This window comes from Xenopus tropicalis, chromosome 8 (assembly GCF_000004195.4).
Source record: "Xenopus tropicalis strain Nigerian chromosome 8, UCB_Xtro_10.0, whole genome shotgun sequence".
NCBI lineage: Eukaryota > Metazoa > Chordata > Amphibia > Anura > Pipidae > Xenopus > Xenopus tropicalis.
In genome coordinates this window covers 110783505-110801902 of record NC_030684.2, presented here as the reverse complement: position 1 = coordinate 110801902, position 18398 = coordinate 110783505, and the positions used below count along the sequence as shown (strand labels likewise).

General features: G+C 40.8%; 1 protein-coding gene across 1 annotated transcript in view; it reads left to right on the top strand.

The window, feature by feature from the left end:
• spred1 (sprouty related, EVH1 domain containing 1) overlaps positions 1–10230 on the top strand; it is a 49936-nt gene extending 39706 nt beyond the window's left edge. Inside the window, exons 3-6 of the mRNA NM_001008036.1 lie at positions 1655–1823; positions 3152–3204; positions 7510–7659; positions 8460–10230. Coding sequence (NP_001008037.1) covers positions 1655–1823; positions 3152–3204; positions 7510–7659; positions 8460–9110 — 1023 coding nt within the window. The 3' untranslated portion in view covers positions 9111–10230. The remainder of the gene's footprint in view (positions 1–1654; positions 1824–3151; positions 3205–7509; positions 7660–8459) is intronic.
• Positions 10231–18398: the final 8168 nt, after the last annotated feature.

The window sequence follows — 18398 nt, the reverse complement described above, 5'->3', positions numbered from 1 at the left end:
AAATATCATTTAGTTTGCCAAGCCAGTGGCTCTCACTGTATGGCCATTTTACTATACACCTGTATAATAAGTGTAGTGTTGTGTGTTGGTCTCTAAGTGCTTTTGTTGTGCAAGTGTTCACGTGTCATCATGTGTATGTGCTCCTCTGATTGATTTGTTTCCCTTTAAGATACAGGTCCGTCTGTAAATCCCTAAAAACTCAAGAACCCTTGCACATTTTAGAAATTCTTCTGTTTCCTCTGTTCCCTCCTGAGACCCAGTGAGTGTGATGTGTATTTCATGTGGCCCACACTGCACAGACACACATTCCGCCATATTGTACCTTGTGTTCTGCATTCTTTCTCCAGCTGCTCACATCTGGTCTTTTTCCAAGCAGACTTCCTATGGGAAATGTAATCATAGCGATACACGAGGCCTGGACATAAAATGGGCTAGAATTCCAGGGGTGCACAATACTGTACAGGGAAGTGTTTGTGTTCTGACTCACACAACTAAGCAGTGCATTGTAGCATATGTGCAGGGTTGTTTTGTTTGTTGTAGTGCATATTTTCTAACACACCTTAAAGGCAAATTCTAGTTAAGCAGGCATGAAAATGTCAAAGCAAATTTATAAAACACCCTCAGTTAAGAGAACATTCATTTATTTTAGACATTTTTAGACAAGCATGAAGACAAATACAGAGTATTTGCCGTATATTAGCTATTTACTGGATGGTGGATGAAAATGCGGCCTGTGTAGTTAAGACCCGCATTATTTCATGAAGCATATAATTGTGTAAACCATAAACTGGCACAATACGTAGTGCTGACTCTCTGCATACATCTCAGCAAACATTACCCAACAAAGCTGAAACAGAAAGCAGTTTGTCAGGCATCCCTTTTGGGCCACCAGTATCCAGTCAGATTTCAACCTCCTGGCCAGTCAGCCCATACAGTATTTAATGGGGTGGGTCATTATCCATCTGTGGTTTTAGCTTCATAGTGATCATATCAAATATTCACTGGTTAAAACCCTCACTGAGGCTTATTCTATTGGATCATATTTTGGATAGGTCGAATTTGTCCATTAGTAGGTTTTACTAAAAATTACTCCCCCCCTCCGTTGTTAATGTGTAGTAGGGATGCCTGGCCTGCAGCAATGTGCAGCATTTCTTGGTAGCGTAGTATAAATTTTGCATAGACCCAGGCTACATATGGGGATGTACCAAATTTGCACCCTAATGTACATATTCCTGTCTCTCTGTGGCCCATGGCCCATCACAGCAAAGGTTCAGCCTTCAGATAAATAAATCTTAGAATCCTGATGGAATTTGTCTTTTTGTGTGATATCATCCCTGCAAAAATTGTCGCAGTCTGTTGTATAGTGTATAATAGATTCTGCTAAGATATAAATGATCCGTTAGCCATTGCAGCGCGTGAGCCATTGTTCCACATATGCTTCAGTGCTTCATTCCAGTTGGTCTGTGACATGGCAGCTGGGATTTGCTTTTTTCCCCCCTAATTATTTTTTTCCTGTAGTTCAAAGAATAAACTGTAAGAACATTCCAGATGTTCCTGGGTTGTGACCATGGTTATTACAGGGCCTGGGCAGGTTTAACACAAGTCAGATGTTTCCGTGTTGATTACAGGTCTGTGACATCTCTTCTTTCCACAGGTGGTCCTGGAATGTGTGCTCAGGAGGGATCTTGTCTACAATAAAGTTACCCCTACATTCCATCACTGGAGGATCGGAGACAAGAAGTTCGGCCTTACGTTCCAAAGTCCCGCCGATGCCCGAGCTTTTGATAGAGGAATACGTCGTGCCATTGAAGACCTGTCTCAAGGTACCATTGTACCTGAGGTAGAGGGGCTCCAGAGGGGATAAAATATGTGATGTGCAGCTTAGACTAAATGCAGCAGCATCATTTTAGTCACTGGCGGTTGCCCCTAGACAACTAGTTGTACGTGGAGTTTTATTTTCCATTGGTAGGCAATAAAATATGAAAATACAGGTTTTTATCGTCACATTTAACATTGTGCTGGCACATTTTTTTTATATTTGTGTTTGTATTCATGCTCGGAAGTGGGATTTGCCATTTTGTATGAGTACCAGGGCCGTGTGACTGCTAGTGATTGCTAGTGCTCCTCGTGCCATTTTTCTTACTGGGAATTTGTAGACCAGATGAGGCAAACAAGATGGCAGCTTCTACTATACCAGCAATGGGTTATAAACCGGTACCATTCTCTCTATCATGGGCAAACATTTACGTAGAACTAATATTAACGTGATAGACAGTTAACTCATATATTGCATGCCCACTGACTAAATTATATAAATAGAAGTCATGGGCAGCCCCTCGGGCCATAACAGTCCATTGAGAGCCCATATTTTACCACAGGTCACCTAGCTGGGCAGCTCTGAACTAAAGTTAATTTATTCTTTATGAATATATGGAATTTTGCATACTTTCCAATCACTTTACTCAGTATATGTAACATATAGATGAGTGATCCTCAGTATATAGTTATGTCACACGTGTGTAATACAGAAAGGGCTACTGACCATGTATATCTTGACCTGGAACCTCTTAGTGCAGCACAGATAGACACAAAATGCTTTACTTGCTCACATTCCCCCCTAACAACAGTTCAGTTGGAACAAATAGCTCCACTGGAGAGCAAATGTGGCTTTCTGTTACTGGGCATTGTAGCTGCAATAAAGCTTCCCTTCACCCTCCTTAGGACATTAACAATGAGCGCTACTCTTTGTGCCAGTTTTGCCCAATTTCCTCCCTTCCTCAAACATATTTTTAGGTTAATGCAGTGTGGCCTTGTTTTCCTGCCAGTCCTGAACCTGCTTCTTGAATAGCAATGAGGTCTGTAAAGACTTCTAGCACTGTCTCTGCCCTCCAAAGCCGTCTCTAACGCAACTTATTTCTTTTCCTTTAGCTGAGCTGTCTCAGATTAATTACTGCTTATTCCCTTCCCATGATAATAAGAACATCATGCACTGATATACAGTCCATTAACCTCTGTAAAGGTGTTCATACATCTAGGTCATTATATACCCAGTAGTGGCAAGGCTAAATCAACGTAACTTGCTGACTAATCACAAAAACCTCATTGTAGCAGCATTTTCCTTACAATCTTTTGTATGTTACTTGCATTGCAGGCTTACCAGCATCTTGCCATGGAGAGTCAGAAACTTCTGAGGATGGACCACAGGTATGTGCTGTGTTTATTAAACAAGCAATCTGATATGAAGCAAGTCAGTCAGTACACAGTCACACGGATTCAACACCCATAAAAATACATTGCTGGGAGGTTGCATTGACACAGAAGGGTTTATTTGCTATTGTGCAGGTCTGGCAGTGACACGAGGGGGCATTTTAATTGATACTCTTTGTATATAAAAAGGGGTATAGGTTTATAGTAATAGTTGCCTCTTATAGACCTCTGTAATCAGGCTGAAAACTTTAGCAGCCAAATTGCCCCAGTCTGTTAGTTGCCACTTCCCATAGCCATCAGTCGGAAATGCACTACCCAAAGCAGACTTTTATAAACTGAAGTTCATCTGTCATCACTACGTGTTTTAAAGAGTGCATGTAGATTGTAAGCTCCACGGGAGGTGTAACATGTTATGAGAGTCCTGTTTACCTGTTCTGCCTCTGTATTTTGGTGTGATAGAAACCTTTGATTGTAAGCTCCACTGGGGCAGGAATTGATGTGAACGAGGAAGCCAAAATACAGAGACAGAACATGGAAACACAGAGCAAATAAACTCCTTGTAGCTAGTGTCCTGAATGGAAAGGAACCTAAAGCTGGCCATACACACAGCGATTTTCTATCTTTCGTGCAACCATTTTGCACGAAAGATCGTTCCCACCCTCCACAGGTGTTCAGGGCTGAATCGTCAGATATGGAGGTAGAAACAATAGGAATTCTACCTCCTTCTGCCTATTCAGCCCTGAATGTAGATTTTGTATGTTCAGGTGCCCGATTCAAATCTGTTAACCTGCTCAGTCGGCGAGTCAACCAACAAATAAACAAGGTTTTATACGATATCATTGTGTCTAATTAAAGAAAACATAATTCTAAACAACTTTCCAATATGAATTCTAGTTTCTAATTTTAGTGCTGTAAAAGTTATTTGTAAATGTAATTTGCTTTTGAAAGCAGCATTTGCTTGAAGGGGAACTCCACCAAAACACAACTTAAGCTTTTGAAAAGAAAATATAATTTCAAGCAGCTTTGCAATATGTTAATAAATATGCAGCCTTTTCATGATTTTTAAAGGAGGAGGAAAGGTACAATCATTGGAAGGGGATGGGGGAGGGGTGCCAAATGTTAGGCAGCCTCTAGTGATTGTAATCACTTATCTGGTACCCCAGGCCAGTGCTCCTGTTAGCAGAAACTGCACCAGCCTGAGGTACCTGCAAATGAGTGATCCTTCTCCTTTAATATTATAATATGGTTTGGAACAGTTCCCTAAGCCTGGCCCCCTGTTCTCCTGCTGATCTGCCTGACTACTTTGACACTCAAAAAAAAACATAACAGTAGTTGCAGATCCTAAGCCTGCCATCAGCCTGCATCATCCAAATACCACAATCCCCTGCACAAAGAAAGGAGCATTACAGTGCAATGCATTGTGGGTTATGTAGTTCCTGCATGCTGTCTGTAAGTTCTTACAATTTGTAACATCAATGTTTAAGACCCTCCTCCCCTGCCAGGATTTCAAATGAAGCAAAAAGGGAGAAAAACTGTTTTGCAGCTGGATTATAGCATCTAAAAATGGTATTTATTAATGGTATTTATTTGTACTTTTTGAAGGCACTGATTACAATGATAGGTGTATTAGGGGTTTCTGTGTTGTGTGGGGCTCTTTAACAAATTTTGGATTGGAAGCCGGAGTTCCCCTTTAACTCATGGTTATGATTTTTTTATACAATGTTGCAAAAACCGGTCCCCTTCCAAGACAGGTCTGTCAGTCTGCTGGCTTATGTTACATTGTCTCAACAGTCAGCAGAGAAGAAAACTAAAAACCATTTGTAATGAATGTATAATGCAACTTTGCTTAGAATTAGATTTTCTCTTATTAGACAAAAAAATTGTTTTTTGAGTTCATCAGTGTTTTTGCCTCTTCCTAATGGCACATTTGTGCTTCCCTGTATCTTTCCTAGCAGTGTTTTACTGGGTCCCTGCCCCATAAAAGGGTTTATGCAGTAAGATCCTCTTTCACACGGTTATACTGGAAGTTTTCTGAGAATGATGAATGATAAGAGGATGAACATTCTGAGTGCTGCGATAGGGTTGGGAGGGAACGGTTTCATTCCCTCTCCCCCTCCAACTCCTCTCTCTCATCTGGCTGCAATTTCTGCAGCTGGAGACATTTTTATAGCTTTTTCTTAGACTTGCCTGCCCCTGCACGGAACTGTGGCTTCAGGTGGGGGCTGGGGAGAAATCAGACCCATCTCATAGCAACCACAGTACCATAATTGTTCTACCAGCAGCTGGGAGAAAGCAGATTTCCGAAGTGCATTAAAAGCTGGCAGCGAGCAAGGTGCAGATGATGCCAGACTCTCCTATAACTCTGTGCTATTCCAGACTGCGGTTACAGGAGCTTGGAGTCATTTTAAGATGTGTAGAAACCTAAAGGGAGCGCTTGCGGAGGGAGTGAGGGGCTATCTGGGTGCAGGAAGAAAGGGGTTCATGTAAGAGTATGTCCATTAGTTTACAGAAAGTGCAGTCAGTGTGTGCATGTGTAACTTGGAGAAGGTGTTTTTAGGCAGAATTTAGCCAGTACGCTATGAGTGTGATTGTTACATGGGGATCCATCCTTTGATTGTGATATCACCAGTTGCAAATGGTGCTAAGTAATGTCATTGAAGGGTTGAACTTGATGGACTCTGGTCTTTTGTCAACCCTATGTATGTAACTAATTTGTGTACTGACGGGGCATAATTGTTAGCATTGCTGCCTTGCAGCGCTGGGGTAATTCATTCCAGACAAGGCACTATCTGCAAATTGTTTGTAAGTTCTCCCTGTACTTATGTGGGTTTCCTCCGGGTACGCTGGTTTCCTCCCACACTCCAAAAATTAGAAGTTTCTGCTTAAATTGTCCGTGGTGGGTGCAAATGTAGTAGAGAGTTTGCTGGGAATGATGTATAATCTTTGTAAAGCGTTGCAGAATATGTTGGTGTTGCTGTTTTAAATAAAGAATAATAAAATAATGCTCCCCTGTCACTTTGCCGTGTATGTACATAATAGATAGCACAGTGAAATAAAGTAACAAACAGTCTGCCTTATCAGCAGAAAGTTTTGGAATTTTGAATATTTTATAAAAATTATTGATTCTGCTGGAATGAATTACTGCTCAGCAGCGAGAAAATCAGTGCAGTATGGAGTGATGAGTATACAGCAGTTAACCAGCTGTAAGTCTATAACAGTCAGCCCAGTATGAAGAGATATTAATAGCATTTCACACCCATGCTAGATCACTTATACAGTCAGCATGCATTGCACTCTGGTCTCAGATCCAGTGTCTCAGTCCCAGTGGGTGCAGAATTATTAGAATAAATTGGACCTTTAAACACATGCATTGCTTTACGTTGGAAAGTACCATACAGTGGGCCTCATTAATAAGAACTGTCCAAACTTGGTTCAGTGCAATAACTCTGTATTCAGTAACCACATCAAAGCTAATTGCTGTTCGCTAAGGGTTACAACAAGGGGAAAATTTGCCTAGTGTTGAGCCCCAATAACTAAATATAAAAGATCTTTTAAAGCAATATATGTGAACAGTGTAGATCCATATGAAAAAATTGGCATGTTGAAGGGGAACTCCAGTTTCTGAACCAACATTTTAGCCCCACCCCTAATATACCCATCGCTGTAATCTGTTCCTTCAAGAAGTATGAATAAATACCATTTGCTGAGACAAACTAAAACATTGATTTTACAAATTGCAAGAACTTCTCCACAGCTTACAGACAGCATGCAGGAACTACACACCCCACAATGCATTGCCCTGTGATGCTACTTTCCCTATTGACATCACGTGTGCAGGGAATTGTGGGATTTGGAGGATGCAGGCTGAAGGCAGGCTGAGGACAGTCGACTACTGTTACATGTTATTTGAGTCTCAGCAGGAGAACAGGGGGCCAGGCTTAGGTAACTGCTCCAAGCCATGGTATTATAATAAAATCATGAAAAGGTTGCATAGGTTTTAATTGATTTGTATTACAATTACTGCTTGAAATTATGTTTACCTTTTAAAAAGCTTGTGTTTGGGTAGAGTTCCCATTTAAGATGGGCAGACACAGGAAGAACTACTTATTAGGCAGTCTTTGAACAATGTATCCTCCCAAGCAGATAAAGTTGCCACCTCATGCCTTTAATACCAGCCACATATTAAATCCACAGCCTGCAAGGCTAGTTAACAATTCATTTAAATTAATTGCTAATTAGCCAGCATTAGACAACCCTACAAGCAAATAGATCATTCTGCCTGCATTTGTCTCTTCTGTACAGGTGAATAAAGAAGACCATTACAGCACTCATAACAACGATCACTTTTTCCGAAGCGACTCTATACCAACTGAAGAACTGTATCGCACCTCTGTCATTAGACCCTCCCCATTTGAAAATCTGAACCCAAGGAGAGCCTACATCCATAACCAGGTGGGAACAGCTAGCATGTCCAAGTCTCAATGGGTTGTACCCAGGCTGAAAAACCATGTAATCATTCACCAGTAGCCATGCTACATAGCTCTGTTATAGCAAACAATAAATGTTTAAAAGGCAAAGAGCAGCCTGATAGCAGGCGCATTCCTAATTTACTTTCTACCACAGTGTAAGAACTTGCTTTATCCCCTCCTGTTTTGGAATTTGGAGCCTGTTGATATTAGATATCATATATATATGATATAAATATATTGCCATGAACCATACATTTAGCCCCCATCACTTCCCTCCATTGACATGAGCCATAGGTTTTTATTTCTAGAAATAATTATATATTGATAGTACAGGTATGGGATCCCTTATCCGGAAACCCATCATCCAGAAAGTTCCAAATTATGGAAAGGCCATCTCCCATAGACTCCATTATAAGCAAATAATTCTAATTTTTAAAAATGATTTCCTTTTTCTCTGTAATAATAAAACAGAACCTTGTACTTGATCCCAACTAAGATATAATTAATCCTTATTGGAGGCAAAACAAGCCTATTGGGTTTATTCAATATTTAAATGATTTTTAGCAGACTTAACTTATGGAGATCCAAATCTGGATAACAGGTCCAATACCTGTATATATATGAACCACAAATCTCCATGCAGTTACAATGCCCAAGAGCTGCTTTCTGCAGATGTAGGGTATGCTTGCTGTTCTTCCAACCTGACTACAACTTAACAGTTGCCTTCAACATAATGAAATTTGCACATAGCCATAACCTGTGTCTTTTTTTTTTTTTGCCTAGGTTCCTCTCAAGCCAATTCGACATGTCAGCTTCCAGGATGAAGATGAGATAGTTCGCATTAACCCCCGTGACATGATTATTCGCCGCTATGCAGATTACCGGCACCCAGACATCTTTCGGAATGACGTTGATCGGGAGGAACCAGAAGATGTTACATTCTTTACCAAGACGGACAGTAAAAAGCCCAGCTATCTCTACTCCCCAGCCAATGGCAGAGACTCTCTCAAGGAGCAAAAACCAGTGGAGGTTTGCAAGATTCAGCCAACATCCTCTCTTAAAAAGTCCAAAGGGAAAAAAGAGGATGGAGAACATTCAAGCTGTGTATACTGCCAGGAGCGATTTAACCACGAGGAGAATGGAAGGGGGAAGTGCCAGGATGCACCAGATCCCATCCAGAGGTGCATCTACCAGGTCAGCTGTATGCTGTGCGCCGAGAGCATGCTCTACCACTGCATGTCAGACTCTGAAGGAGATTATTCCGACCCGTGCTCTTGTGACGCCTCTGATGAAAACCTGTGCCTGCGCTGGCTGGCTCTAATCACGTTATCCTTCATAGCCCCTTGTATGTGCTGCTACCTCCCGCTGCGCGCTTGTCACCATTGTGGTGAGATGTGTGGTTGCTGCGGTGGGAAGCATAAAGCAGCTGGATGACACGGTAACTCTTATCCTGCAATGCCAGGAGGAATTCCTACATTTCCCAGGTGGCTGCTGGTCCTGACGTCGGCAGTTTTAGGTGGAGCTGTAACTGGCTCGTGGGAAGAGGACTAAATGGTGCTGTCTAGGTTCAGATAGGACCAGCAAGAATATGTAACGGTGCCAGTCTTGCGATAGATATATATATATATATATATTATTTTTTTCTTTTTGTAATTAATATTATTTTATTTTTTATTTGCCATTCCTGTTCAAAAGCAGAGAATTTGTTTTTTTCAGATTGGCCGCCTTGTAGCGGGATAATGAACTGTGAGGAATTCCACAAGGCAGGATGATACAATGAATGGATCTCTATCCATTAGGCTGTAGGCTTAAGGAAGTGAGAAAATGATTATAGAACAATATATATATATATATTTTCCGTATTACATCTCCTCTCCAGAAAGCAGTTTAATATGAGAAATCTGTTGATTCTGGGGGGATGACTAACATTGTATACAAAAGAAATGTGACGTGGAGGAAACGGACAAGCAACAGACACGTGGTTACCTAAAATGAGTTTTTAGTGGAACTAAATCATTTCTAGTTTTATTCAAGTGATTTTATGTATAAATAACAAATGTCTATATTTAACTAAATATACGGTACGCAGAATTTTATGACTTTTGGGAGGGTGTTTCTTATGCTCCTTATTCAGCTTCCACCACTGTTTTCCTAATGAAAATTGGCACATTCCATTATAGGGCTGAGTCCTGCTGCTATAGAGGGGCAATCTTTCTGGCAGCAGAATGGTTAAAAAGCTGTTTTTTTCCAGTGTATTGTTTTTCAGAAGATTTACTGTTAATCCGGATTTTCTGTCTCTCGGATCTACCTGTGTTATGTCACATTATTTATACACTCTGGTACATAGAATATAACACAACTGTCAGATATGTCTGTGTCTGTCTTTATTTTTATGCATTGTATAACAAGGCAAAAAACAATTGGATCCAGTTATCCAAAGCCAGATCTTTTAATTAGCTGAGGATGATGGGATGATGGGGGTTTCACAGCAGCTGTAAAGAAAATGGTTTCCTTTCTCTGGACAAACAATAAAATGATGGGAATACAATGGCAACTCTGATATCTTAGAAGAGATGTTTCATTTCCTACAGTTATCCTGTAGTTCTTTTAAACCTTAAGGGCACCTATTAACCTAAATTTATTTCCTCCGCCAAAGGTGTGCACTAAGAGCCCGCACTCTAGTTGGTTGAAACAGTAGTTTGTTTCTTAAAAAGCCGTTTCTGCCGGTGCCAGGCCACTTGCGCAAGGAGGGAGCTCCTGCTGTGGGCGGCCATGTTATTAAGCGTGTATACACATAATGAGCAAGACTTTCTGCTCGTTCATTATGCGCATGTGTATGACGTAGGAGCCATGCGCATGTGAGTGCCACAACATGGCTGCCCAAACCGGGAGCTGCTGTGGGGGCTATTTTTTTTTTAAACAAATGACTGTTTACCCCAACTGGAGTGTGAGCGTTATTAGCCTGCATCTCTAGTGGGAGAAACAATTTTAGGGTGATAGGTGCCCTTTAAGGGTAGTAGAACATGGTGACATTTGTTGCCTGTGGTTCAATATTGGATACTACGGTCACAATAAAGTGAATCGCTAGTGGGAAGTTGTCCGAAGTAACCTGCACAGGGTAGTGGCCAGTCTGGAAAGGAAATAAGCAGTTTCCCCAATCTAGCTTAGCTTTCAGATCAGTTCTTATACCCAGTTTGGGTCACAAAGAAATACCATTATGGTTTTATCAGCGTTGAGGTTGGAAAGAAAAAAACATGCATTTAACAGAAATTGAGAATGAAAAGAACATTCCAGTGAGGGGTTAAATAAATTCAAACTATTAAATAGTAAAGGAATTAAGCAAGAAGAAGTGGGACCCTTGCAGTAGTATCTAAGGCAGGTAAGTTGGTTTATGAGAGCTGGGAAAAAGCAGAGATGTTGCACTGTTATTTTTCTTCTGATTACACAACTGAGGAACCAGTGTGAAGGCTTACTTTCTACTAGAGCCAATTCTAATATTACTATTGATGAATTTATACAAAAGAGACTAGAATATGCAAGTAAATAAAGGTCAGGGACTAAATGATATCCACCCCCAGGTACTAAAGGACCGCATCTCTGTGATTGCCAAACCATTTTTACTTTTAAAGTGATTTAAACATTACTAATGTGGTACTGTTATTCAAAAAGGGATCCCATGCTCATGTCTTAAAACTATAGGCCTGTTAGTCTGACTTTAGTCATAGAAAAGCTTTTGGGGGGGTTAATAAGCGATAAGATACTGGAATACATTTTAAATAGCAATACTATGAGTTTGTGCCAGCATGGTTTTGCAAGAAATAGATCTTGCCAGACAAATAATTCCCTTTTATGAGGAAGTTAGCAGAAACTTAGACACGGGGGTGACAGTGGATGACAGTACAGTGGATACAGTACAACAAGGTTTCTGGTAAAATTAAGAATTGTTGGGCCTGGAACATATTTGTACTTAGAGAGAGAACTGGCTGCAACACAGATTACAAAGAATGGTGGGAACATTTTCTAATTGGACCAGTGTTGTTAGTGGTGTACCACAGGGGTTTGTTCTTGGTTCTTTGCTTTTTAATTTGTTTATTGATGAACATAAGGTTGGTGATACAAAATTCTGCAAAATTTTTAGTCCCAAGCAACATGTTGTCCTTTTGCAGAGAAAGTTGACAAACAAAACCGGGCAGCAAATAAGTTTCAATATTGATAAATGTGAAGATATGCATTGGTGAAAATGTGCTACTGCAGTCGACAGATATTTTGAAAGTGCTATCCTATTCACTAAAATTTAAATCGCCACAAGTAATTTACATTACTCTCTGCGATTTAGCCAGGGCCGGAATTGTCTTCAGGGCGCCCCTAGGCCGCCCCCGTTAATCCCCCCCCCCCCAACGTGCATGCGCGAACAACCGCTCGCCCCCTGCCCTCCCCCCCTCCGCCCGCGAGCGCGCATGCGCATACATTTAAAGTCCCATACGGAGCAGTGGGGAGAAGTTCCCACTGCTCCGTATGGAAGAAAACTTTAAAAATTCAGTTGCTGCGGGGCGGCATGCTGCCCCTACATTTCTGCCGCCCTAGGCCCGGGCCTTTGAGGCCTCTCCACAAATCCGGGCCTGGATTTAGCGGAATTGCAGAAAATGCAAACGAATTTCCAGTGATTAAGCCAAATTGCTGCACATAATATAATTTGCAGTGAAGGGGGAGATTTTTACTGCATTGCCTTTAATTGGCAGCAGTATGTGTAAAACTCACGAAAAACTCTTAATACAAAACTACACCATCTAAAAGCTGCAAGGTCATGCTGAATGGGAGCTGTTCTTCGCAAATTGTAAAATATTTAATTGTAGGTCTTCAGGCATTTTCTTTGAAGATTTTAAGGTATTCACATTCATTTTTTCATCATGCATTTTATAATTGCAGTATTTAATAAATGTGGAGACATTTGTGCTTTTTTTAAAACGTGAGTTAAGTCGTGGTGGGATGGCATTTCGGGGAGGTTAGTCGCCCACGACAAGGGAGATTTGCCCGTGTGCCACAGCCCTAAAGTTATAAAGGAAAGCTTAAATCACTGGGGGGTGCCAAAATGTTAGGCATCCCCTCCCCCACCATTGATCAAGATCGCTTACCTTATACCCTGGGCCTGTGCTCCTGTTTGCTAAAAACTGCACTGGCCACAGGTATTTCTGCAGAAGATCCTTATCGCCATCTTCTTTGGACTTTTCCATCTTCTTTTCGTTCCGGTTCAGGCAGACGCATGTGCAGTAGAATGAAAGATGGACTTAGAAACGAAAAGCCGACATGCGCAGCCCCACACCTTGGTGAAAAGAAGAGAGAAGATGACAAATTATCACACAGAAGAACTTCTGCCGAAATACCCTGGGCCGGTGCAGTTTTCTGGAGCACTGGCTGGGGGTATCAGGTAAGCTATTAAAATCACTGGGGGGTGCCTAACATTTGGCACCCCCCAGTGATTTAGAAAGCATGTATATTACCCCTAGAGCAGGGATCTGTGACTCCTAGCCATCCAGCAATTTAATAACTCCCATTTGTATTATTACATAAATACTAGCTATAGGGATTGGAGTGTAACATGTTTGCCTAAATCATCCCCTAGCAGAGCAATAAGCACATAAAAATGTATGAAATGCATATACTGTAAATGAGTTCCATAAGGAAAGGTTTTTATGAATCAGATAGAGATGCCCAACCTACAACCCTCCAGCTGACGCTCGACTACAATTCCTAGCACAAGATACACATTGTGGCACAATACTATAGTTACGGTGATTGAATTCCAAGTCCATTTCTGCTCCCAAAGAAAGTGTTTCTGTGACTATCTGTGGCTGTCAGAGCTGCCATAGTGACTGAGCAGGTTTTTTAGCTGTAGGGCTGCAGGCTCATGGTTACGTGCTTTTCAGCAAAACAATGCATTGCTGGTCCCTCGAGCAGCCAGGAACGATTGCAGCAGAGCCGGTCTGCTTACATTCAAGCAGCAAGCTTTGGAACAATGGCTTCAGCAGCTCTATGTGCAAAGGTGAGTAATCTCCGCATTCAGGGGAACGTGGAGTGGCACAAATGTGAACTTTTTAGTCTTGGTAACAAAGGAAATCAGAGGGTGAACCCTTTGGTGCACAAAGGCTGCGAGCTTCCTCCATTAAACCTGTCAACCGAGTGGGAACTGTAATTAGCCTGTGCTATTAAGGCCTGTTAAACCACTTCCTGGTGCTGTATCATTGTACAGAGCAAAGGATCCCTAACCCAGCCTGCCCCAGTGCACAATTAAAGTATATTATAAAATGCTTCTATTAGAGCTGCTAATTATGCAAAGTGTAGTCACAGACATTCCCTGCTTGGTTTGGTGCCTAAAGCACATTATGTGAGTGGGGAACTTTCTCTATAAAGTGTTGGAAAAATATATATCAACACTATATATAAATAAAGGGTAGTGTAGAGTTGACTGTGACTTGCCCGAGGCCATAATGGCACAGGAGTCATCAATGAAACCAAGTCCTCCATTGTCCAGTAGCTTAGCTACAGAGCCATGCAGTCTCTCACAATAAAATCACACGCCATAACGGAACTTCACTGGCTAAATAATATCCTTGCTATACAATCAATCCTCTGCAGACCAACACCTGCCAACATTCCAAAGGCAAAAATGTGGATAATTGGGTCACACCCAGATCTTTCCATAATCTCACCCACTTTCCCGCTAACCCCAATTATTTTTACAGTTAGAAAACTGTGACTGCCCTGTAGTGTTTACCTTTAAATAAGGTGTCTTAAACATATTTTATAAGCGAGTAGCAGCTCTCCCCACTCATGAATATCATCTCATTTTTGAATGAGGGATATCTTTTTAAAAAATGTTTAAACAGTGTGGGCTCTTCCCCACACTAAGTTGTGTCTAAAACCCCTTTAATGAAAGGTACTAGCATCCAAATGTGCTCTGCATCCAAAAAGTGCACTTTGCCCACATCATCTGCGAACGTAAATGAGCCCAATAGTGTAGTAGGGCTTCTGTGCTGCTTCCCACTTGCAGCACCAAGTTGCTTCATTCTGAGACCCCTCCTTTTCCAAATTCTAGATATCACACAGAATTTGTGTTCCACGCCAGAGGAAATGGGGTACATGGACACATTTATACCTTAAGTTCCTGATAAGATCGTTTGGAACAGAAAACAGCAAAAATGGTTTATCCTGGACTTTACTTTCCCTTTAATAAAAACATACCAGCCATATCCACAACCCTTTTCTATTGTGCAACAGAAAAACTAAGCAACACTAAGCGGATTATGAAATAAAAGTCACTAGGTTTGCCCAGATGCAGTAACCAATAGCAACCAATCAGCATGCAGCATTTACTGGGCACCTATTTAAAACCAAACAACTTATTGGTTACTGCTAGTGATGAGCGAATGTTTTTGGCAGGCAGCGGATTTGCAGCGAATTTCCGCATTTCGCCATTGGCAAATTGTTTTGTGAAAATTCGCTGCTGTCAAATTGTTCGCGGGCGCGGCAAAAAAGGCTGCGGTCACATAAAAAAAGTGTGGGCGTCGAAAAAAAAGATGCGGGCGATAAAAAAGACACGGGCGACAAAAAATCTCGCAACAAATGCGTTTTGCAAGTTTTTGGGCGTTTTGCAAATTTTCTTGCCGTTTTGCGAATTTTATGGCGAAGCAAAATGGGACAGATTCGCTCGTCGCTAGTTTCTGCTCCTTGGCAAACTTAGTGCCTTTTCTTACACATCGGGGTATGAGTGCACATGGGTTAATGCAGAAAAAGGATAGAAAAGTAAGTGACAGACATTTTTCATTTAGTCATCCTGCTTGTGATACAACTACACACATAGATGGCAAGATAGCTATTAAACAGTGGTGCAGTAGATATCCATCCATTAATGGAGCATAAAGTGGAAATAAATGTTGCCACTTCTTTAGCTGATGATGACCTTCAACTTAGTGATCATTGCTCAAAGCAACCAATCATGATCCAGTTGGACCTCATGATGGTCACTCCGAATGGTCAGCTGAGGGCCCCTCATATAAAAATGGGTGAGGTGGAATGGTCTAGCTTCAGCTTTAGCCTGCTTGAGGATCCTGTCAAAATGACACTCAAGTAAACTCAAACTTGCAGTTAGAACATGTATCTTTTGCGATTTTGATTTTTGTTTATCATTATAGATGATTACAGACAAAAAAAGCAAAACCTGACCAAGATCAAAGTTGTCAACTAAACCTAGACTTTGGTAATGGAGTGTCTAAAGTAGCAAATCCCATCCCTTGGGCGGCTGCCTATGTCTGTAGTGATATCCTGAGGTCAGAATGTGACGACATTGGAGGGATTAACTTCCATAGTGATACAAACAAATACAGCAGATGTAAACACTGTGTTACAACATTGACATTGGGAGAGACCAATAACCACAGGTAGAGAGAACACACTGCGCTCATTTCAGCTGAATGAAGTTTTCATTTCAGTATGCAATGCTGATCCTCACTTAAAGGGGTACTTTAAATACAATAATCTTATAGAATGTTATAGAAAATGCTTTATAAAGAAAAGATACAATTGGTCTGTATTTTTTTAATCATTATGGTTTTTGTATTTACTTCACTTTCTGTTTGACAAGTTTCCACTGTGGAATTTGAATTGTTTTGATGGTTGGTTTGAATAGCAGGTCAGACGCTGGATAGGAAAGACTCTGACAAGAAAGATAAGTAAAAAAGAAATGATAATAAAATATATCTAGCCTAAGTTTCATAAGATTTCCCTGGCTGACCCTGGTGGCCATGCAGAAAAAGACTAAAAAGGCTAATAAAAAGAAAAAAATCACAAACTGGGAATTTCACAGGCTATGCTATATTTACCCCCATATCTAATTAAAGGCACTACCTTTGCCCAGGAGCAGTAACCCATAGCAACCAACAAGATGTTTGCTTTTAAACAGGTGACCAGTAACTGCTACCTGCTGATTGGTTGCTATGGGTTAATTGGTCCTGGGCAAAGGTAGTGCCTTTTATTACATAACCTCATTAAAGTTAGTTTTAAACTGAACTACCCCTTAAACCACCATTTTTACTAATTGTAGGGGGTGCTGGAACATAATTGGTCTAGCTGGATCATATCATTGCCCATTTATCAGCATACAGTAACATAAGTACAAGTATACTGCAATGTCACATGGGGTGCTCCTTAAAGGAAAACTATAGCCCCAAAATGAATACTTAACCCACAGATAGTTTATATTAAGTTACCTGACCTATTAAAGAATCTTGCCAAACTGGAATATATATATATATCAGTAAATATTGTCCTTTTACATCCTTTCCCTTGAGCCACCATTTAGTGATGGGCTGGGTGCCCCCTCAGAGATCACATGACCAGAAATAATGCAGCTCTAACTGTAACAGGAAGTAGTGTGGGAGCAAAAGACAGAACACTGTCCATTCATTGGCTGATGGGGCCTAGCATGGATGTGTGCCTTGGCCTGTTTGTGTGCACTGTGAATCCTATGATCTGAGGAGGTGGCCCTTAACTCTTAAAATGGCAGTTTTCTATTTAGGAGTACCCAATAGCACATACTACTAAAAAAAGTATATGTTTATTAAAATGGTTTATTTAGATGAAGCAGAGGTTTATATATGAGTGTGTTTAGGGTATAGTTTTCCTTTAATTAGATTGTATGTTGTTTGGAGTTGTATTTTTTAAAGAATTCTGATCCACCTAGTCACATGACTCGTTACATCCATATGGAGTTGCCTTATGTTTAGTAAAATGCAGATGGAAACATTTCTGTAGCAGGCATGAGACCATAGGAGTTAAACACACCATTCCAGCTTGGGTTACACCTATACCTTTAATTATCTGTGGAATGTTAGTACCAATGCTCTCAGGTAACTTCTGTGATACACGGGTTTATATCATTTCTAGAAATCCTTCATCTGGGCAATGAGCACAGTCAACACAAAGTTTCAAGAGTCAGGTCGTCCTCTTGTGTTGTGAATTCATGGGCTGACCTCCAGCAGGCAGGGGTGAGCAATTTTCCTTTGAACTCCATTTTCATGTCATGATCAAAAGTGGTGAATGTAATTACGGCAAGAAAACCCAGGAGGTGAAGAGGGCAAGGGGTATTCGTTTTCAAACATGCCAAATGCAGTACAATGAGCCAGATTCAATTAAACGTGAAATTCAGCTTTTAACTCCAGATATCATCATCAGTGCCTAAGCTGAAATGATATGTTTTTGTCGCTGAATCAAGCCAAGTTTATGTTAAAGGGAAAATGTATTACTTATTCTGATATAATACACAATAGCCATGAATAGTCTGTAATTTATATCCTTATAAATGGCGCTTAGTGATGTCATCAGTTATTACTGGTGTTTAGTGATGTCATTTCTACCACATGACTAACTGTATTATAATAAATAAAAAATATATTATAAATCACTTCGGAGTTCTATTACCTGTGTAAAGCACTCAGCCTTTGGCCTTGTGCTTTTATACTCCTCTGTGACTTATAATATCCCTATATTTTACAATAGGGGATATATTATTCACTATATATATAGTTCTCCTTTATTTCTGTGGCTGAATACAACTCTCAGAACCCTCCAGGCAGTAAGAGCACGTCCAATGCCACTGGTCCTGTCTCAGGGAAATGTAAATGGGGTGTGGGATAATTTAGCTAAGACTTGGGGTGGGTATTTCTCTTC